The sequence below is a fragment of the Mastigoproctus giganteus genome, chromosome 1 (genome assembly GCF_048544385.1).
Source record: "Mastigoproctus giganteus isolate SK-2022 chromosome 1, ASM4854438v1, whole genome shotgun sequence".
In the NCBI taxonomy this organism is placed as follows: Eukaryota; Metazoa; Arthropoda; class Arachnida; order Uropygi; family Thelyphonidae; genus Mastigoproctus; species Mastigoproctus giganteus.
The window spans coordinates 76,349,847-76,373,643 of NC_143575.1; the positions used below are offsets into that span (position 1 = coordinate 76,349,847).

General features: G+C 36.4%; 1 protein-coding gene across 1 annotated transcript in view; it reads right to left on the minus strand.

The window, feature by feature from the left end:
- The window catches only part of CCT3 (chaperonin containing TCP1 subunit 3), a 191,154-nt gene extending 171,754 nt beyond the window's left edge, over positions 1-19,400 (minus strand). The window contains exons 1-2 of the mRNA XM_090380590.1: positions 19,271-19,400; positions 19,124-19,185 (exon numbers count right to left, since the gene is read on the minus strand). Coding sequence (XP_090236716.1) covers positions 19,124-19,185; positions 19,271-19,307 — 99 coding nt within the window. The 5' untranslated portion in view covers positions 19,308-19,400. The remainder of the gene's footprint in view (positions 1-19,123; positions 19,186-19,270) is intronic.
- Between the last annotated feature and the right edge of the window lie 4,397 nt (positions 19,401-23,797).

A 23,797-nucleotide genomic window follows, 5' to 3' on the forward strand; every position in this document is an offset into this window, starting at 1 on the left:
ATAACTTTATGTAATACATTTTTTTTCAAATTTCGGGGCCCAAAATTAAGGTGTGTCTTATACATGGGGAAATATGGTACATACTAACTAATTGATATTTCTGTTCACTGGCACTTTTTTTTTTTTTTTTTTTTTGGGGTTGTAAAATTTAAAACAGTAAAAAATATAAGAAATCAATAACGAAGAACACGGCATCACAAATGATATATAGAGTAACAAGCTTACAAAACTTAAAAAATAGGAATGAAGAGAAGATTATGAAAATTTCTGTTTTTTATATGATTGAAGATTTCAGTGAAGGGGAAACATTTCACCATAACATAAAAACCTACAGAATTCCAGCTATTGGTATTATTAGTGCAAATGCAATAAGATAAAATTTATTACCCATTTATAATAGATTGCACTTACAGAAAAGGTCAATAAAACCAGAAACTGCAAATTGTTTTTATTGTTTTATGGTAATGACCTACAGAAATGTGGCAAAGGCATTCAAAATTGATTCTTAAAACTGAACGTATGATAACAATGAAAGTGTAGTGCATTTTAATGATTTGAATTGGTTTTTGAAATTTGATTCTATAAAGTGGCTGAACCAGTGTTCATGTTAACTGGTGCCTATGTGACGAACCACAATTTTACAGACTCCCCCACCCCAGATAAACAAGTGCATGGTATTCAGTATTCTGTATAAAACTAGTACAATGTCTATTATAAAAATCGCCTTTTAAAGAATAAAGGAAAATTTTTAACTTCCCAGATCTTGGACCGAATTACCAAAAACAATGTGTTATTGTGTTCATATCACGATATTTTCATGCTATGCTGGTATCTCTGGAATGGATTAATATCGTAAAGCAGGGGTCTCAACTGTATTAGTAGTCCACCTTGGGACTTAATACATCAAGTCCAGTAATTCTGCTACTATGGAAGCAATTCCAATCTCCAGAGCAGCACGTTTTTTTATCTCAATATGTCCTGAGTTTTCCTGGATCTCTGAAGTACAGTGGCAGTCAAAAAAGATTTGTAATCACCCAGTAATTGTGATAGAAAGAAAAAAAAATTTTTTTTTGTTTGATATCTTGAAATGTCTATAACAACCACACAAATTTTGCTTTTGATCTGACAATTCATTTTTTTCCCCCTTTGCAGTACTAAATGAAGTGCAGTGTCAATGTATAAAGTGGAATACAGATCAGTGATTCAATTCATCTTTCTGAAAGGGAAAACACCAAAAACAATCCACAAAGAACTGGTCACTATTTATGGAGAAAACTGTCCAGATTACAGTGTTTTGCACATTGGTATAAACAAATGTTAAAGAACCTCAATGCATGATGAAGAAATCTGCAAGGGCATTGTTCTGGGATTGCAGCTACAGCATATGGATGCGTATTTCCAAAGCTCTTCGTTGCAGGTTAGTTTTTAAAATAATTTTCAGGTTTTTATTTTTATATACTAAACTGTAGTTAATATTTAGTTTGAAATCCTAGTCATGTAGATTAATTTATTTTTGTATTTAGATAAGTAGTTGGAAAGATACAGCTTAATATTCAGATAGCCTTTGCTATCGATTTTTTTCGCAGGAACTTCATATCTTTCTTGGGTAGTTTAATTTAATTTCACTAGTGTTAAAAGTTTTGTTAGCAGTATAATTTCTGTAATAATCTGTTAACTTAAATTCCGTAATATATTTTAAGTTTAAATTTGTAATGTATTTGGAAAGCTACCATTTAATATTCAGATAGCCTTTGTTATCGATATTTTGGGGGGAATTTTGTAACTTTCATTCGATAGCTTAAATTTAACTTCTTTGGTGATTTAAGTTTTGTCAACAGTTTAATTTCTGTAATATATTATAAATTTTAATTTCATAATCTTTGTAAAGTTCAAATTTTACAAAAATTATTGTTGCTACAAGATCCACTTACAACACAAAGTCCAGGGACATTTGGAGTGAAATTGAAATATCCACGGGCATTCATTTGTACAGCCTGTGGCATGTATTCTAAGGCTGGTCTAGCATTAGTAGAGGCATATGATGCAAGAAAGCAAGCTTATGCAGCATCAGACAAAAAAAAAAAAAAAAAAAAACTTTCACTTCACTCCTCTGTTCGTTCGAAATACCTGTCCAGCTGAGCCTTAAATTTATTTAGGCTATCAACTTCCACAACAAGGGATGGAAGTCTGTTCCACCAACCAACTACCTGCTGGCTAAAGGCAAATTTCTGCACATCTATCCTACATCTGTCTTTCCTCGATTTGAATTTATGCCCTCTCAGGTGATTATTCTGAGCAAGAGGAAAAATTCCATCAACATTGAACATGCTCAAACCACTCAAGGTTTTATACACCTCTATCAGATCACCTCCCCGGTGCCTAGTCTCCAGACACTGTAATTTGCAAAACTTAAGCCTTTCTTTGTAAGAGCAACCCTAGCAGATGGACCTAGCTCATCTAGTGATTTTTTTCTTTGCAACCAATGTAAAGAGTGTAGCGATCTCAAATTACGACTTGGTGTGTTACAAGAAGAAATTGAGTCAATGAAGAAACAAGTGTTTGTCCTGGAAACAAATGCAACTGGGAGCTCATCAGGAACTCAAGTATCTCCTGACCTGCCAAGTGATGCATCCTTGAGTCGGGACTCAGAAAAGAATATTTAAGGCAACACTGCTCTGGTCAAAGGTGATCTGGTTTTATCAGATGACTATTGTAAGGGAAACATCTAACATTTTTTGTAATAAAGATAGGTGGTCTGGAAGCAGAGTTCGTTTGCCAGGAGCAACAATTGATGACGTTACCAGCAGACTGTCAGATTTTTAGTGAGGTAAAGAGAATTATTATTCATGTGGGGACTAACAATATTAAATGTACACGACTTGACCATCTTTGAAAAATACAGGACTATGCTAAAAAAATGCTGCGAGTTAGGTCAGAATGAGTATATGTCTGCAATTCTGCTCAGACACAATAGGAGGGACTATATGCTGAAGGACTAAAGAGACTCGAGGGAATCTGTAAGGCTCTAGGTAGGGGATGGAGGGTTATCAGTATAGTCCGCATTTGTAATTAGTAGGAATCTATTTTGTAGAGATAGTATTCATTTGAACAAAGGTGGTGCAAGGATTTTTGCCATTATCACTGAGGATTACCTAAAGGTTAAGGGAAACAGCTAGTTAGGGGAAGAAGGTTTGTTTGTTATTTGGGTTTAAGGAGCATTAGCAACTAAGGCCATATTGCTCCGGGGATATGTGGTGGTCATTCCCTGACCTTTCCGCATCCTCCGTATTTGGTGGTCACAGGCTCGAACCCCGGTCTAATCAAGAAGCACGTGCTACGCACTGCTGCTCCTGCCCACCTGGCTATGGAGGTGCTGGGGGGAGGGGGGAAAGAAGGGTAATTTATGGAGGTGAGTGCATTTGCTTGCACTCACCTCCACATGAGGTGAGTGCAAGCAAAGTAATGCTTGCACTCACCTCATGAATTCTTGTTCGTTGCCAAGGTATCAATGTTTCAGAATTCTTGTTCTGAGGGTAGAAATGTTTCAAATGAGAGGGAAGATATAGCTTGGGATACAAACCTAAATAACTACAAAGGGTGTGTAAGGTTAGTAAACTATAGAAGATTAGCATTAGCAAAGGCACATGATGCAAGCATATATAGCATCAGCCAAGAAAAAAAAAAACCCTTATTTCACCCATCCACTCGCTTCAAATGTTTGTCAAGTTCTACCTTGAATCTACTTAAGGTATCAACTTCTACAAAGACAGATGGAAGTTTGTTCCAGCAATCAACAACCCACTGGCTAAAGGCAAACTTCTGCACATCTATCCTACAACAGTCTTTCCTCAATTTGAATTTATGCTCTCAGGCGGTTATTCTGAGCATGCTCAAACCATTCAAGGCTTTATACACCTCAATCAGATCGCCTCGCAGGTGCCTAGTCTCCAGACACTGTAATTTGCAAAACTTAAGCCTTTCTTCATAAGAGCAACCCTTTGTTCCATTCACTAATCTTGTTGCCCTTCTCTGTACTCAATCGAACAGCTCTACATCTTTCTTAAAATGAGGCCTCCAGACCTGTATACAGTACTCACAAGGTGTGGTCTGACCATTGCCTTATACAAGGAGATAACCACCTCCTTATCTCTGCTAGAAAAATTCCTATATATCATTGACAAGACACTGAGCTACTCTTGCAGACCGTCTGCACTGCCCAGAAAACCTCATATCTGCCTGCACAATTACCCCCAGGTCCTTTTCATTCTCTACCACTGTCAGTGTGGTTACACAGAGTTGATACGTTACTCTGGGATTACTGCTTCCCATATGTAGTACTTTACATTTGTCAATGTTAAACTTCATTTGTCACCTCTCAGCCCATCTGCTTGACTTTTCTAGATCCTGTTGCAGCAGCATACTGTCATTAACAACCCTGCTGAGTTTCTGCAAACTTGGACATTAAGCCTGATATACCATCATCAATATCACTGATGAATACAGAAAACAACAATGGACCCAACACTGAACCCTTGTGAACTCCACTAATAACATTAGTCCATGAAGAGCATGGACTAATGTTATTAGCATCCCTTTATCCAATTTGCCTCCAATGCCACACTGCTCGAATTTGTGCAGCAGTCTTCCATGTGCAACAGTATCAAAAGCCTTTCTAAGATCCAAATATATGATATCAAAATTATTCTTTGCATCCAGTTCCTTTGTGACTACATCATAGCAATCAATCAAATTGGTCAGACAAGACTTTCCCTTAACAAACCCATGCTGTGTCTGAGCTATAACTGAAGTTTTGTCTAGATGATCCTGCAGTGCTTCTTTAATCAGTGCCTCCATTAATTTTCTTGGAACAGAAGTTAAACTAACAGGTCTGTAATTACCTGTGTCTCCCTTTGATCCTCATTTGTGGATTGGGGTCACATTTGCATATCTCCAGTCCATGGGTACCTCCCCTGAGTCCAGGGAAGCGCTCATAATCATGGCTAAGGGTTTGCTTACTTCCTTTGCCGCCTCCTTTAATATAACTGGATAGATTCCATCCACCCCAGGTGCCTTTCTTATGTTTATCTTAAACAATTTCTCCTCCACTTTACTCTCAGTTATTACAAGATTATCTAGCTTACTGCCAGAGTTGAATAGACCTCTGGCATTCCCCTCCCCGAATAAGTCCTCATGTGTGAATGTAGATGCAAAATATTCATTTAGTTTGTTTGCTTCGTGAGCAGGATCATCAACAGTTGAACCATCGATATCAAGTGGACCAATCTGATTCATTCCCTTCCTTCTAGAGTTTACATAAGTAAAGAACTCTTTTCTGTTTTTCTTTGCATCTTTTGCCAAAGATTTTTCGTAATCTGCTTTCGCCTGCCTAACCTCCTTTGTAAATTGGTTACAGGCCAGCTGATATCTATAATAGGACTCTTACTTAGTCTCAAGGGTGTCTACACTAATGTCAGGAGCGTTTTCAATAAAATAGCTGAATTTGAACTCCTGGTTAGGAAACTAATGCTGATATAATAGGACTAAAAGAAACATGGTGTCTGAAATTGGTGATGGCAAGTTCCACTATGGTATGTATTTAGGAAAGATACATACCTCATCATTACTAATGAACCAGATGACCACAAGGCTTATAGTACAAGAACCATTGTCAGAAAGTGATCGTGCAATCATCAGCTGGAATATGAAGATGTTGCAGTAGTGAAAGGTAAAGGCAGAAGTTTTAACTTCAGAAGAGGGGAACTTTGACAGTTTAAGGTGCTATATGCTATCTGTGAATTGTGCGGATTGCAGAGGGATGGTGAATGCATTTGAATTACGGAATACAGTCGGTCCTCGTATAACACGTGTTTGCATTACACGAATTCGATCATACACGATTTATAAATAGGGGAACGTTATCTTATATAACACGAACCGAATTCGCTTATACACGATTCACCTTTGTGTTTACAAGAAATGGCAGTCGAATGCGGAATCACCCCAACTGAACGCAACACGATAGGAACGAAGAAGATTCTGAAAATGTATTTATGAGTTTTATATCAGTGAAGGGGAAACACATTTCACCATAATAACGTAAAAACCAACACAATTCCAGCTATCGATATAATCGCAAATGCAATTAGATCGAGTTTACTACCAGTTTATAACAGATTCCACTAGCAGAAACGCAACTGGAAATTGTTTTTATTGTTTTATGGTAGTAACCCCCAGAATGTGCTTTAGTAAAATGTGAGGTGTTAATAGTGTATCTCGGCCTTTACGGTGTTGTTTATTCAGTTGCTACACGCGCGCAGCTTTGTTTATGTGATCAAGCGTGCCTCCTCGTTTTGTAATTGTGCTTTATTCCCTAAAAATTAGTAAAATACTTAAAAGGTGTGAAAAGGAAGCGTCCTGGCTAAGACACTGCAGATTCAGAGAGAGAGAAAAAAAAAAGCAATATCGATAAACAGAGGCGGACTGGGTCAAAAATTCTTACCCGGGAAAATTTATAGTGGCCTCATACTACGGTTTATGGCCAAAATCACACTGGCCCACCGGGGTTTCCCCGGTAAGGCTTATGGCCAGTCCGCTTCTGTCAATAGAGAAAAAATATGAAATTGTGAAACGCTTTGAGCGAAATGAAAGACCATGTGATATTGCACGTGCTACAGACCTAAATGAGGCAACGCCGAGAATTACAAAGAATGCAGAGAAAATAAAAACAACTTTCATAGCGGAAACAACTCAAAGTGTAATTAAAATCCATTACATTAAGACACAAAGAATTGGAAGAGATGGAATGGCTGTCATCTCTTTGGATAGAAAATCAAACAAAAAGCAAGTTTGCTTACGATAGAAGCAAAAGCATTAGCAATATTTTATTACGACTTACGTATTATAATTTATACTTACGTATTATAAAATACGTAAGTATTTTATTACGACTATTTTATTTAATATAATAATTTTTTTTACGAATAAAATACGTATTTTATTCGTAAAAATACTTTTTTAGTATTAAAAAATACTAAAAATACTTTATTATAATATAATATTATTTTTATTACGTATTTTAATCGTTATAAAATACGTAAGTATTTTATAACGATTAAAATTACCCGATTATTTATTGTGTTTGGTAATGTTTTGGTTCCAAATGTGTGTTCAATCTTGGGTGGTCGGCACCTAACCCTACTTTTCCCATAGGGGCTGTTGTTTATATTGCACGATTTTGCATTGCACGAGGATTTCTAGGAACGCAACTATCGTGCTATACGAGGACAGACTGTACTTTTAAAGCAAAAATCACAGAAGCCATGAACGCACATACTTTTAAGAAAATATTGCAGGAGGATGGATGACTGCGAATTTGACTGGTCAAAGAGAGGAGAAAAAGATAGCAGGGAACAGTTACAGAGCGATGAAAAGTACTGAAGCTTATAATAGGTACAAGTTGATCTATAATAGTACCACAAATAAGGTCATGGAGGCCAAGGCTGAGTATTTCTTTTTCTGAGGAGGGAAACATAATTTGTGTTTTCTTATCTACTTGGTTGTTTTTTGTTTTTTTTGACAGTGCAGCAAAAGCCTACTGCTTCTTTGCACTATATGGCAAATACTAGTACTGGTATTACTAAAAATTGAAGCATTAACCCATTCTGGAAGATTGCCATATTAGCATCAAAGAATTAGCTGCAAAGTTCCAAATTAGTGTAGGGTCTGTGGACATCACCATCCATCAATGGTTGCATGTGAGTAATGTGTCTGCTAGATGGGTTCCTATACTTCTGACCTCTTATCAGAAGAAGGAAAAGGCATAAATGTGCACATGAAATGTTGTTGATGTGCAAGGAAAAGCAAGAGGATTTTTTTCGTGGCTAGTCACCATGAATAAAACTTGGATCCATCACTATGATCCCGAAACCAAACAAATATCAAAACAAGCATGCAGAATCAGCACAAAAAAAAAAAAAAAAAAAAAAAAGGAAACCAATTGTTGGCAATGTGATGCTGTCAGTTTTTTGGGATCAGCATGGTATAATACGGTGCAATGTGGATTTGAAATATTGCCCATCCTGCTTATTCCCCTGACCGTGCACCCATGGATTTCTTCCTCTTTCCTGCCCTGGAAAACACTTTACTGCTTGTGGTGATTTCTGCTGCCAAGTCATGGTTTGGAGGACAGTCAGAACACTTCTACAAAACTGGCTTGCAGAAGTATATTAAAAGGTGACAAAAATGTGTCATTTTGTCTCATAACCATATTGAAAAAGTTGTGATAGAAGGTTGAAACAAACACCATGTAATACATGGGGTTGTATGTTGAAGGTTAAAACAACGCCACGTAACACATGGTGTTGTTTCAATCTTCTATCACAACTACTTCTGAGTGAATACAAATCTTTTTTGAACACTTTTTGTATCATGATACCTATCCTTCGAATAGAAAAGGACATGAAGAAATCACTGGAAACTAATTCTACAATATACAAAAGTAGGATAACTGCGGTAAACTAATAATAATAATAAGCATCAATAAAACCAGAAATATAAAAGTAAAGTGGAGATGATTACTGTGTGTGTGTGTAGGGCAAGGGTCTGGGAAGTTTTTTGGACATTACCCCAAAGTCTATTTGTGTCAAACGATATTACCTCCAGATGTTTTTTTTCTTTAATACGACACTGCTTACAATCAAGTACCATCTATTACATATTTTATAACACTTCTCCTGAATTTAAGTTTATGTATATAAATACTACCGGCAAATAAAGTTGTCAGGCCGAGTTAATAGCAATGTGAAATATAATTAATACACGTTAGTTTGTCAAAGAGTGTTGTTATATACACAGTAGACACCTGGAAAAAAAAATTTAATTTTAATTTTTTTATTTATTTATTTATAAACATAAGCGCAGGGCCTTACAGCTACGCCAATGCGCTCTGCACATTAAACAATAAACAAAAATTAAAAGAAGAATAATAAAATATAAAATTATAACTACATACAAAGCCACCCATTTTGTAACAAAAATAACATAAATACATTAATAAAAAGGATTAAATAATAAGTCATTTAATTAAAAACATTCTCACTTCAGGATTTGGAAAAGTGGTGTAGTTTCAATTTCGATAAAACAACATTGATATCAGAGCAATTTGGATGCAGTCTTTGGGCTCCAACCGATTTCTGTATTTTTGTTACTTCTTCATGTGCAATTTTAAAAACCTTTGCAGTTTCTGACATCCAAAAAGATGAGAGATCTGGTCTTGTTCTTAAATTCCATGCATGCTTCACTGTTGGAGCGAGATTCAAGAAGTGCCTCTGCTAATCCTTCGGGCTCTTCAGGTCTATTTGCAAGTTCACAGTTGAAGGGGTTTACAACCCAACTGACAGTATGAGAATCAAGTTCTGGAAAGTACTCTGAGAACTACTTTTGAGTTTGGTCAAATGCCTTGTAACTGACTCAATGTCACAAAGACTGAGATCTTCACAATTTTCCAAAAACTCTGCTATCTTTGGAAAGGTGGCTATCTTATTTTGTTCCACTTTCTGGTTCCAGTACAAAAGCTTTGAGCCAAATGCCGAAATCTTTTCTCTTGCAAAAATGATATTGGTGGTTTTTCCTTGCAATTCCACGTTCAAGGAATTCACATGACCAAAGATGTCAGCTAAATATGCGAGATGTGCAAGCCAAGTGGAGGTTCTCAACTTTAAAGATTTCTACCTCAGCTCTAAGAGCACACTCAATTCAGAACATTTCCAATTGAAAGCCACCTCACATCTGTATGTAAAAGGACTGTTGAATATTCAGCCTCCCAATCCTCACATAAATTATGAAATAACCACGTGTTTAGTGCATGTCCTCTGACAGCATTGACAATTTTAATTACATCATTCATGACAACTTCCAGTTCAGGTTCCAACTGCTTCACAACCAATGCTTGATGATGGATCATACAATGAGTAACTTCAATTTTTGGATTTTGTTTTTTGGCCAAAGCCAAGAAGCCAACAATTTGACCCAAAATGGCTCTAGCTGCATCAACAGACACATCAATTCCAGTTTTCCCACTTTAAATCAATGCCTGGTGTTTTGAAAGGTGCATCAACCTTATTGAAAATATCAATTCCGGGAAATCTTGACTCAACAGGAGAACAGAAAAACATTTCTTCTTCAATTACATCAGTTCCCCTGTATCAAACATACATCATCAGCTGCAAATTGCTACTGACATCAGCAGTCTCATCAAGTTGAATAGCAAAATGTTTGCTCTCTTTAACTGAAGAAATCATTTGTTCCCTCACATTTTTTGCTGAGATGGAAATTTTTTCTTTCACAACTCTTGCAGACAAAGGCACTGAATGCAGTCACATGGCTTCTTTCTCTGGCCACACATGATTTCTGCCATTTTCACAGCTGCAGGTTTGACCAATTCTTCACCAATGGTATATGGCTTCTTGTTTCAGGCAATCAACCAAGCCACTTCAAAACTAGCTCTTGATGCTGAACGTTGATCAAATGTACCTACTAAGTTGTTTTCCAATCTTTGCCTTTTGATGGTTCTTTCCAAATTCTCAAAGTATTACCGCAGTTTGAAAGAAAGATGCGGATGAAAATTATCCAAATGTCTCTTCAATTGATTATTTTTGAAAGACTGCAGTCAGCACTTTCAAACAAATGACACATTGTGGCTTCATTTACAAGTCCTGTCTTCTATTTCTGTAAAACCATAATTGAGGAACTCTGCCAGGTATTTCCTTTTCTATTTGATGCCATTTGAAGGGTAGAGAAAACTAGCTGAAAAGGGAAAATTTTAAATTATTTTTATTTTATTAATTTTTCTGAACTTCCGTTACCCCCAAAATTTTCACTTTTACCCCATTTGGGGTAATTTACCCCTGTTCCCCGACCCCTGGTGTAGGGGAATAACAATGTTTCACAGCATCTATGAGAGTCACACCTTTAACCTTAAGTCTAACTCTGAGAGTTTGAGTCCTAAGATAATTCAGGTCTTGCACAATTTTGATCCATCAAAACCAACCCATGTGCCAACTTGAACAAAAACACTGGCAAATTCACTCCCCCCAATGGGGTGTCCTTGTCCCTATTCACAGTTAAAAGAAAAAACTGAGGATCAACTGTACCGACAATTTTCTTTTACTTCATTTTCTCTCAAAAAAATTGTGGAGGAGCATCCTAGCTCTCCCCCCAACTAAAAATGGTCACAAATTCCAACCTCAGTTTTGGCAAAGAGAATCAGGTATGGCCCAAACTTTAATCCTTGGCTTGTGATGTCAATGCTCACCACAGAAAACTTTGCTTTCACAGTTAGTAGCTCTAGCACTAAACTATTTTCCAACAGATTTCTGTAAAACTAGTGCAATTGCCAGATTAACCTTTTAGCAATGGAATTACAAAAAGCAGATTACCAAAAAAAAAAAAAAACTAATGAAGCAAAATAAACAGTATTTCCAAAACATATTTGGCCAAGGTGTATAAAAAAAAAAAAAAAAAAAAAATCATAAAATTTCATCCTTTCCCAACAAGTCACTTAGAAGTAGCAGCAACAATTTTGTTGACGTGTTACACTATAGCAGATTCCAGAAATATGGGAGGGACTTATAAACCCAATTACTGCCAATATTTGTTTTGTTAATATATACAGGCATACCTCGAATAACGAATAGGATGCGTTCCGCGAAATTACTTCGTTAAGCGAAACTTCGTTTTCAGAGGTAAAAATACTATGGCCGGAATAGGGATACGTTCCTACGTAAAGAAAAAGAAAAGCTTTTTTCTTTTTCAAACAAAGAAAAGTTTTATTAAATAAACAGTCAACTTACATACAAAGTGAAATCACATTTTAAAATATGAGTCTAAAGTTGATTGCTTATGCTTTTTTTTTCTTTCATTTAACAATTGCCTAGAGGAGTTATTGCATTTAACACTGATCGCTTAACAATAAAACTTCTTCCTAAATCAGGATCATTTTCACTAAAAAAATTTAAAACGTTTTCAATGTCATTTAAGCACATTTTTAAATCTTTGGTTAACACTTTTTCGGCAGGAACTTCTTTAACTTCGTCTTCATTATCTTTGTCTTCGTTGCTAACAAGGTTTTCTAAATCTTCCACTGAAAAACCATCATCTTCTGCATTCAATAAATTTCTAACATCCTCTTCATCGACATTTTCGAAACCTATTGATTGAGTCATCTGGATAACTTCATTTCTAATTTCTTGGATGTTATTTTCTTCTTCTAGTACAACTTCTGGCCATATTTTGCGCCAAACTCCATTTAAGCATTTCTTAGTGACTTCTTTCCAAGAACTATCAATGTTTTCAATTGCGTTTTTAAAGTTTTTCCAAAAAGTTAACTGTCATTTCCTCTTTATCCTCTAGTTCAGTTAAATTGCTTAATGTTCGTCGCAGATAATAAGCTTTAAATGATGCTATTATTCCCTGATCCAATGGTTGAATCAGGGAAGTTGTGTTTGCTGGAAGAAACACAACTTTGACAGGAATGCATGTGTCCAACGTGTTAAGATCAGTAGGATGTCCCGGAGCATTGTCTAACAACAAAAGAGCTTTTTCTTCAAAGTTGTTTTTTTGACAATACCGTTTTACTTCAGGACAAAAGTGGTTAACAAACCAATCAGTAAATAACTCCTTGGTAACCCACGCTTTTCTATTTGCTTTCCATATTACAGGTAAATTCATTTTTATGTTACCTTTTAACGCCCTCGGATTTTCTGAATGGTAAACTAATAATAATTTTAATTTATAATCGCCTGAGGCATTTGATCCAAAGAGTAACGTTAAACGGTCTTTGGCTGCTTTGAACCCAGCAGCTGATTTTTCTTCAATAGAAATGAAGCTTTTTGTTGGTAGCCGTTTCCAGAACAAACCGCTTTCGTCAACACACAACACCAAATTTGGTGGAAAATTTTCACGTTCAATTATTTCCTTTAGTTTTCCTGGAAACTTATTTGCAGCTTCTGTTAATTTTACACTATGAATCCTGGCCCGTTTTTTAAATTTCTCGAACCAACCACGAGAAGCCCCAAAGGCTTCCGTAATTTCTTCAGTTTGTTTAGATTTCAGGTGATTAAACTGGAATGTCTTTTTTTTTTTATGTTAAATGGGGCTTGAAATTGCGGACTTCGTTATATCGAAGCTTCGTTATCAGAGGTAACGTTAACCGAGGTATGCCTGTATTTATTGTTTTATTATCTTATATTAAGCATTTTGTTAATATATATTTATAATTGAAATGGCATCAGGTTTTGATTCACACTGCTTTTTGAGATAAACAGTAATCTGAATAGCAAATATCTGCTGTTGGTCAACATGCAGTTCTTGCCATGCTTGATGTTCATTCAATACTTTAAATATTAATCTGATTGTAGTAGTGGGTCACCTAACAGGTGACCTTCAAAAATAACTTTCCTGTGTTAATCAATGATCAAAAATTTCAATATTTTTTAATCCTCCTGAATACAGTTCCTGAAGTAATTTTTTAGTTTTCACATAGAAATTGCACGCGAGAACCTGTCAGGTGATCGACTCATCTTTGCAACCATTTGGCTTTTTGTTTGAAGGGTGGTATGATACTAGACAAGTGACGACTCCATATTTGTTTATAGTGTCATTCTGTTTTATTCCTACTAGTTCAGTAAACATCTACAGTCTAACCAAGTTATTTATGAAAGATTTATTGTTGTCTTCATATAGTAGAGGTTGGAAAAAGAAACGCAACATTCTCTTCAGATGGCTTCTACACTATGGGAAGCAAGATACATAAATCTCAAATTCTGCATGTTATGAAGCACACCAATGAAATAAACCTGAAAACAGAAGTAATTAATAATATCACATATATGTTTAAATAATATAAGTGTTCTTTTTTATACTCCGGTACAGCTACCAGGTCACAGGAGTTTACAAAAAATCATGAATACAATCAGTAATCATATTTAACAGTCCCATAGGCTTGTACCACAGTCCACCGTTCAAGAGACTAGATATGCAGCCATAGGAACTTAGTGAAGGCGAACTTATTGAATAAATGAGAAAAGTGGGGTGACGAAAAGGATAAAGATATCAGAGAGGAAGTGACGCTGACAAAAAAACTTTACATTAAAGGAACTCTTGGAGATATTTCACAACATTGAAAGTACAAAGGTTAAAATGTTAGAAGCTGATCCAAACTTAGAAAGGAGTATGAAAATTCGCCAAGATTTAACACAAGAAAAGTAGAACAAGCATTAAGGGAAAACAAAGGATTTAAATCAGCAGCCATGAGCAGTAATACAGAAAGACAAATGATACTGAAACTGAAGAATAGCGATGGTGTACTTATAAACAGCAGAGAAGGCATAATTCAAATAGCAGAAGACTACTATAGAGAATTATACAAGGAGCGAGGGAATGATACCAGCAGTGGGGAAGATGGAATGCAAAGTAGCAACACATACGACATACCCGATATTCTTCCTGATGAGGTAGGACATGCATTGAAGAAAATGAAGAATCAGAAAAGCCCCAGGGGAAGATGAAGTTACTGTAGAGCTGTTAAAATTGGGAGGAAGAGACATAACACAAAAACTGGCAAGGCTCTTCACAAAGTGCATTAGAAAAAGTGTGATGCCTAAGCAGTGGAATAATGCAATCATAGTTTTGCTGCATAAGAAAGGAGATAAATCAGAAATTGGAAATTATAGACCAATTAGCTTGTTATCCCACATCTACAAGTTGTTCACAAGGGTCATTACTAACAGATTAGAAAGAATACTTGATGAGAATCAACCGAAAGAGCAAGCTGGCTTTAGGACAGGATTCTCAACTATGGATCACCTTCACATAATGTCACAGCAAATGTAGAAAGCAAATGAATATAAAACACCATTATGCTTAGCATTTGTGGATTATGAAAAGGCATTTGACTCCATACAGCATAAGGCAATGTTTCGGGCACTGGAAAGACAAGGCATAGCTACCCCATATATTATGATTTTGAAGAAAATATATGAGTGCTACCTCCTTTATTAGACTAGACAAAGACAGTGGGAAATTTAAAATCGAGAAAGGAGTTTGACAAGGAGATACAATATCTCCGAAGCTATTTACTGCTGCCCTTGAGGAAGCTTTCAGAAGATTAGACTGGTCGCAGAAAGGAGTCAATGTGAACGGAGAGTACCTAAACCATTTACGATTTGCAGAAGACATTGTGGTCATAAGCCACGATCCCAAAGAATTAGAGGAAAATCTTAATCAGTTATGCACAGTTAGTAAGGATTTTGGACTAAAGATGAGTATGGCTAAAACAAAAGTAATGATGAACAAGTATGCCACAGAAAGAGAAATAATGATTGAAGGAGCAGTACAGTCAGTCCTTGTATAGCACGATAGTTGTGTTCCTAGAAACCCTCATGCAATGCAAAATCGTGCAATATAAACAACAGGCCCTATGGGAAAAATGGGGTTAGGTGCTGACCACCCAAGATAGAACACACATTTGTAACCAAAACACAATAAATAATCGTAATAAAATATTGCTAATGCTTTTACTTCTATTGTAAGCAAACTTGTTTTTTGTTTGATTTTCTATCGAAACAGATGACAGCGGTTCCATCTCTTCCAATTCTTTGTGTCTTAATCTAACGGATTTTAATTACACTTTGAGTTGTTCCTGCTATGAAAGTTGTTTTTATTTTCTCTGCATTCTTTCTAATTCTTGGCGTTGCCTCATTTAGGCCTGTAGCACGTGCAATATCACACGGTCTTTCATTTCGCTCAAAGCGTTTCACAATTTCATATTTTTTCTCTATCAACAGAGGCGGACTGGCCATTAGCCTTACCGGGGAAACCCCGGTGGGCCGGAGGCCGGTGTGATTTTGGCCATAAACCATATGAGGCCACTTCAAATTTTCCCAGGTGAGAATTTTTGACCCAGTCCGCCTCTGTTTATCGATATTGCTTTTCTTTTTCTCTCTGAATCTGCAGTATCTTCACCAGGACACTTCCTTTTCACACCTTTTAAGTATTTTACTCATTTTTAGGGAATAAAGCACAATTACAAAACGAGGAGGCATGCTTGATACACAAACAAAGTTGTGCACGTGTCGTAACTGAATAAGCAACACCGTAAAGGCAGAGATACACTATTAATACCTCACATTTTACTAAAGCACATTTCTAGGGGTTACTACCATAAAACAATAAAAACAATTTCCAGTTGTGTTCCTGCTAGTGGAATCTGTAATAAACTGGTAGTAAACTCGATCTAATTGCATCTGCGATTATACTGATAGCTGGAATTGTGTTGATTTTTAAGTTATTATGGTGAAATGTGTTTCCCCTTCACTGATATAAAACACAAATACATTTTCAGAATCTTCTCTTCATTCCTATCGTGTTGCGTTTGGTTGGAGTGATTCTGCGTTCAACTGCCATTTCCTGTAAACACAAAGGCGAATCGTGCATAAGTGAATTCGGTTCGTGTTATATAAGATATCGTTCCCCCATTTATAAATCATGTATGATCGAATTCATGTAATGTAAACACGTGTTATTCGAGGACTGACTGTAATTGAAAAGGTGGAGTCATATACTTATCTAGGACAAGTTATTAGCTGTAATAATGATAAATGGCTGGAAGTCAAGAGAAGAATAAAATTTTGGATGGATAGCATTCAGGAAATATAGTCACATACTGAAGAGCAATATCCCAGTTTGTCTGAAACGTAAAATAATGAACCAATGTATACTCCCCACCATGACTTATGGAAGTGAAACTTGGGCACTCACCAAAAGAATGGAAGAGAAGCTGAGAACTACACAGTGAAGAATGGAGCGAATTATATTGGGAATCAGACTGTTAGATAAGAAGAGAAATACATGGATTAAGCAGCAAACTCAAGTAAAGGACATTCTTATCAAAACTAAAGAACTAAAATGGTCTTGGGCAGGATATATAGCTCGAAGACATGATGACAGATGGACTAAGAAAATAACAGAATGGTACCCAAGAGGAGCTAGAAGAAAACCTGGAAGACAAAGGCGGAGATGGATAGATGAAATTCAAGAGTTTGTGGGTAGTACATGGATGGCCAGTACTCAAAACAGAAAGAACTGGAAAGTTGCTGGAGAGGCCTTCATCCAGCAGTGGATTGAAAATGGCAGATGATGATGATGATGATGATGACAATTCGCCAAAGCATAGAAAAGATGCTCGCTCCGTACTGTAAGTTATACAAGAAGAAGGCAAGCACTGCTCAAACTACTCTTTATAAGTTTTTTTACAAAGAAATAAAACACTTTAATTCTGAATTTTTCTAATGTTTTAAATTATAGTGTAATAAATAAATATTAGTTTTACTCTTTTTTTTTCATACATTTATAATGGATAGTAAGAGTTTTTAATGTTTTAACAAAAATTTTTAAAGGTCACGGAACAATCAATTTTTCTCATTGATTATTAAGATCGTTTTGTATGGTTTCAGCTTGCACAGTCATTTTTACGGTCCCGCACTACCATTGAGAACTTCCTGTATTTGTGCAGGGGAGGGGGGGCTAATATGCAAAAATCAGGATAAATATGATAAATAACAAAAATTAAATAAACAATGGGCATCAAGTGAATTGCAGTATTATAAGAATTTATTTTTGTTGCAATAATTGCTTTTATTTGAATATTTGCTTGCATATTTGTTTAATCTGATATGTATAACATACAATGTAAAAAAATTATATAACAGAGTTGTTGGTTTTTTCCCCTCTTTTTTTTTTTTTTTTTGTGGGGGTTTACATACATACGATAACACCTTGCATACGACATGACTTCCTTGATATCATGTTTTCCAATTTTGAGATTTGAAAATATGGTAACCCTAATCCAAACCTAACAATCAGTGGCTCAGTTTCTCTGGATTAATCCTAAGAAAAATGAAGATATATAATAATGAAGATATATAAATAATGATATATAATCATTAGTGTGGTCACACATATCATGTGTTCGGTTTAAAAGGCTAAATAAAACCACATATGTTCCTTTTTTTTTTTTCCATGACAGTGCAGGAACTCAATATAAAGAATAGGCATCTACAGCATTGGACAAAAATACAGAATAACACAGCACAACACATGATACTTGCAGTTTTCCGGGGTTTGATTTTTAGCTCTTAGCAAAGGGCCTCTGGCTGAGTTTCTTAACTTAAAGGGAGTGAGATTATATATCAATTTAAAATAACTCTAAATCATAATTTGTGGCTACCAAAAGCAGAATAAATTCAATACTGATCTATAGAAAAAGTTGATTTTATTAATAAAATAAGGATGAACATTAATTGCTATGTGTTATTTGGGTGGAAAAGAAAAAAAAATTCTAATGCTCACAGCAATTGGACTGATTAACGATCAAGCGAAGTTTCATAAATCTCACATCCGCGAAGAACATTAGCAACTTCAGCATCAATAAACAAAGTAAAAAGGTTACTTTTTTTTTTTTTGCTTACTACTTTTCAGGGTTGGGTTTTTTTTTTTTTTTTTTTTCAATTTCAAAATAGGATATATCGGATAACACGTCCGCGTTATAACGAGATTCCCGGTTTGGGTTTAAAGAAAATCTGGTCATTATATCCATAGAAAACCACGCCCACATGTTACAAACTAGTTGGGGAAGTAGCAGCTGAATCTGAAAATATGTACGCAAACATGTGTCCCATTCCCTTAGAAAAATAAGAAAAAAACTTCTATTTATTTAATACTGAATATTTAAAAATAACAATTTAAAGCATACCGATCTATCACCCTACCTTTAAAAAATATAGCAGTGATGTCGAATGTAGATCCCACAAAGAGATGTCGGCATATTTTTTTCTTGTTTGTTGTTTTCAAGATCGCCCGCAAATATATCAAAAACCATACGTTATTGAACCTACTCATTATTAAAAGTACAATGTGTAAATAAATCAAAACAGAAGTAAAATATAGTGTGGAATCGGTACTATTATCGAATAACCGGTAAGCTATACTATACAAATATTAAAAGTAAGGGGTCATGAACCAAAAAAGAAAGGAATGCATATTTCTCGATCTTTCCTAATAGGCTTACCTTTGCTGCTTGGACATTTTCAATTTGCACTTTACGTCCGCTTTCTCGCTTTGTGTTTTGGCCTGCAATGAAAATTTCAAATTATTTGGAATCGTGGGAGATACAAACACTCAGCTGAATGCTTTATTAACGCATGATTAGACTTACTGAGTACTAAAATAGGTGGAGTTCCAAAGCCAATCATCTTTTAAAAAGATAATTAAACAACAGATGAAATTGAGATGAGTAACACTAACTGCCGCCCAACAGTTCAACTACCACGAGGAGCTATACAATATAACACGCCACCTACTTTCATTAGTAAAACAGGAACGATAAATCAAAGGAGCCCTCTCAGCTTCCCAAAATTCATTCTTTATTTTCAAATAAAATTCCAAAAAAATAATAGTAATTTAAATAAAATTCGTCGATATTTAGATATAGTGCAGTAGTTAGGAAATTTCGAAATAAAATATTTCAAAATAATTAGCATGTTTCGTGTATTCTAATATCAGTTTACTTTTTTCTCTGGATGAAAAACTAAGAAACTCATCGCGAGATCAACTAACTCGATAAACAAATATAATAAAATAAAATGATTTTTCTCATCCTGAAAAATTCGAACGCAAGCTTTTTCCTCGTGGTGCTGCACGAGAACGGTCATAACACTGGCTACCGAATTTCATTAAAAAGACAGCACATAGCAAATGGAAAAGGTTGTTTTCAAGAAAGTTAATATAATCTCAAGGTTCATTTTTGTTATTTCATTTAACATTCATTTTTGTTAATATCCTCAGATACAGTCTATCATTCGACTTTCAAAGAGACTATTTTCGGCAGTCTCCCGACGCCTGAGGCAGACTCGGTTACGGAGTGAACAAAACCCATAAAAGAGCTTCGTGTCATTGAGGGGATTCGAACTGAGGCCTTTTCCACCCGGTTTGGGGAGGACGGCGATTATAATAATTTTAATAGCCGCGCAGTCCGAAAGGATAGACAGAACAGGAAGAGAAGGAGGAGTTATACACTTAATTAAGAAGAAAATTGAATCTAAGGCAGTGAAGAATATTAAATCTATCCAGTTGACATCGCAAACCAGCACAATTTTCATTCATTTTGGTGTGACATAAGCACTGGAAAAACAAAAATTAAAAATGAGTAGGAGTCTGTTATAGGCCAAACGAGTGTGATGAGTATAACAAACAAATAGACAGACATATAGAGCGGACCAGTAAATCAGAAGGTTTTTATAATGGGGAAGATCATATTTGAAGATAATGAGCGGAAATTGCAGTTGGTCAGCCACACATTACCCAGCTTTTGTGGATTGAGGTATTGGATGACTATTTCATAGAACAGATTGTTAGAGAGGCAACCGGAAAAGACAATACACTTAATTCAATTATTAGAGGCGACTCTTCGTGCATTACGATCTGCAGAAAAAGCACACTAAGTAGCAGGGATCAGAGTGTATTGAAATGGGATTTACTTAAAGAAGTAACAACCATCATGAGCAAAGAGAAAGACTTTAGCTTTCGTAGAGGTGATTACAGTGGTCACAGACAGTTTTTTAAATGTCATTCAGTGGAACTAACTGATTTTGTTATCAACAACAAATTCGAAATGGAAAGCACTTAGGGAAGTAGTAACGCTACTAGGCATTTTGTACCAACTACGTGATACTCTTCAACGCTAAAGCCTGTACGGATGTCAGACGAAGTCATGCCACTCGTGGAAAAGAAGAAAAACATGGGATGCATATACAGTATCAAAAAATACGGTGGAGTACGGTAGATATCAACTACTCTGAAATCAAGCCACAATTGAAGTTAGGCAAGCTACGGCAGATTGTGAAGAGTCTCTGAAAATAATGCAAAGAAATATAGCAAAGACTCCCTTAGTTATGTAAACAGAAGAAGGAAGGGAATGAATCACATTAGACGGCAAGAAATAAATGGTTTAACTGCTGATTATTCTCCGGTTGTTGATAAACTAAATAAATATTCTGAATCTATTTTCACATATGAGGACTCTTTTAGTTATGCAGATGCCAAAAATGTATAGAATTCCAACAGGGCACTGAATGATTTTGCGATAACTGTGAATAAAGTGGAAGAGAAATTGTTGAAACTAAACGGAAAAATGTGCTTTGGTTGGAAGGGATCTAACCAATGCTATACAAATTCAGTAGGTAACAAAAGAGGTAAGCAAACCTCTACCTATAATTATGGGAACATCCTTGGATCCAGAAGAGGTATCTTTGCACTGGAGATAGGAAAATGAATTCCCAATTCACAAAGAACGGAATCAAAAGGCGATATTGAATAAATGCAGACCTGTCAGCTTTACGTTTGTTCCAGGGAGTCACTGGTTAAAGAAGTAATGCGGGATCTTCTAAACAGGAACACAGTTATACTGCAGTCACCTGGTGGATTTGTTAAGGTGCGTCTTGTCTGACCAATCCAATTGCATATTATGAGGCAATAAAAAAGGAATTGGATGCAAAAAAAATTTTGACAACATTTTCTGAGATTTCAGAAAAGCTTTTCACTAGTCCAAATGAAGACTGCTGTATAGTTTAGAACATGATCGGTTGGTTCGTTAGGTTTTACAGGGATTTAAGGCCATTAGTAACTAAGGATATATTGGGCCTTATATAATATTTCTGTAAATGATATGTATTTTGTGGTCGATTTGCTGTTTTCTCGAAGAAAAACCCAAGTTTCTGGACAATCGTGGACAGCACAGTTAGTAGAAACGCTGTCCTCCCCACATCGAGCGGAAAAGACCTAAATTCGAGTTTCGTCGATGAAGTGAGGAATTTTTTGACCTTTTTTTCACAATGTGGCTAACTTAATCGGTCTCAGGCGACTGTAGCATAGTGTTTTCTCTGAAAACTCTGGTTTTTCGTCCAGAAAACAGAAAATCAACAATAGAACACATGCAATTTCCAGACAATATACAGGGTGATTCACTACCAGTGCGACAAACTTGCAGGAGGTGTAGGGGGCACAAAGACGAATCGGAATCACATAGCATTGCAGGGTCCGAGATGCCTTCGTCATGCGGTAGAGGACATTGAACGGGAGGTCGCGTGAACAGCGATCCCGCTGGAAGTCAACATTTCCGAACCGGTTCCCGAGGCAGTAGGATGGACGAGTATTCAAACGTTGAACTGGCCGACATGCACCTCGCGTATGGATCTCCGGACTGTAACGGGCGCGCCGCTCTGCGCTTGTACCAGGAACATTTCCTGCACAGGCGTGCTCCTCATCATACGATTTTCGCACTTGTGCACAGAAGGTTACGTGAAACTGGTTGTTTCACGATAGGTACCATGAATCGAGAGCGAACGAAGAGGACGCCAGACAATGAGGAGAATGTCCTACGTCTTGCAGAAGGCAATCCGAGTACGAGTACTCGAGCGATAGGCCAACGATTGGGTATTTCCCAATCCACTGTATGGAGGATACTGTCAACAAACCAAATGAGTTCATACCATCTGCAACGCGTCCAATCATTGGAGCCTGCGGATTATCCACTCCGGAGGACTTTTGCTACTTGGTTTCTTCAACAGAAACGGTTCACAAATGTTGACTTCCAGCGGGATCGCTGTTCACTCGACCTCCCGTTCAACGTCCTCTACCGCATGACGAAGGCATTTCGGACCCTGCAATGCTATGTGATTCCGATTCGTCTTTGGCCCCCTACACCTCCTGCAAGTTTGTCGCACTGGTAGTGAATCACACTCTATATAATGAGCAATATGGGCTTGGTTACCGATGCCTTTAAAACCCTATTACAACAATAACAACCGAGATACGTCGAAAAAAACTACGCTACCCTCGCTTTTGGCTGACAAACTCAGCCAAGTTCTGGAAAAGGTCCACAAAAATTACTCCCGTCAGGGATGGGATTCGAATTAAAAAGTTTCCCCAAGGTATGGGGAGGGCGATGATCATACCAACTGTGCTACCCACGATGGCAAGCTGCATGGCATTAGAGGAAAGTCACTGCTATGGATAAAGGCATGGTGGAAAGAGAGAAAACAAAAAATAGTTGTCAGTGGGTATTGCTTTACTTGGACTAGTTACTAGTGGAGTTCCCGAGAGTAAAATACTGATCCCATCGTTGTTTTGTATAGTTAATAATAATAATGATGAAGGCATATCAGGCTTAATGTGTAAACCATTGATACTAAAGCTGGCAGGGTGGTTAGTAACAGTAATCATGGCATGATACAGCAATAAGAACACGAACATTTTGACAGAGGCGCTGAGAAGTAGCAATTAAAGTTGAACATTGGCAACTTCAAGGCACTGCATATGGATAGCAGCAATCCTAGACTAACATACCAACTATTTGGTACTATACTCAGGGTAGGAGGGAATGAAATGGAGTTGGGGTAATTATGAAGTCCTCTGAGTAGTGCAGATAGGCTGCTGCAACTGCTCATGGGTTTTTTTTAATTACATTCAGATATTTTGACAGCAGGCATAAGGAATGTATTACCTTAGTATATTAATAATAGTAATAATAATAATAATAATAGTATTAACAATGGCTAATACACTAATACATCACAATAATGTGATGCAAGAAGCCTATGTCTATATGTCTTATAACCAAGGCAATTTAATGTAACTTTAAGAAGCAGCATCTCCGTATATCAGAGTCACGAGCCGCCACTGCCTT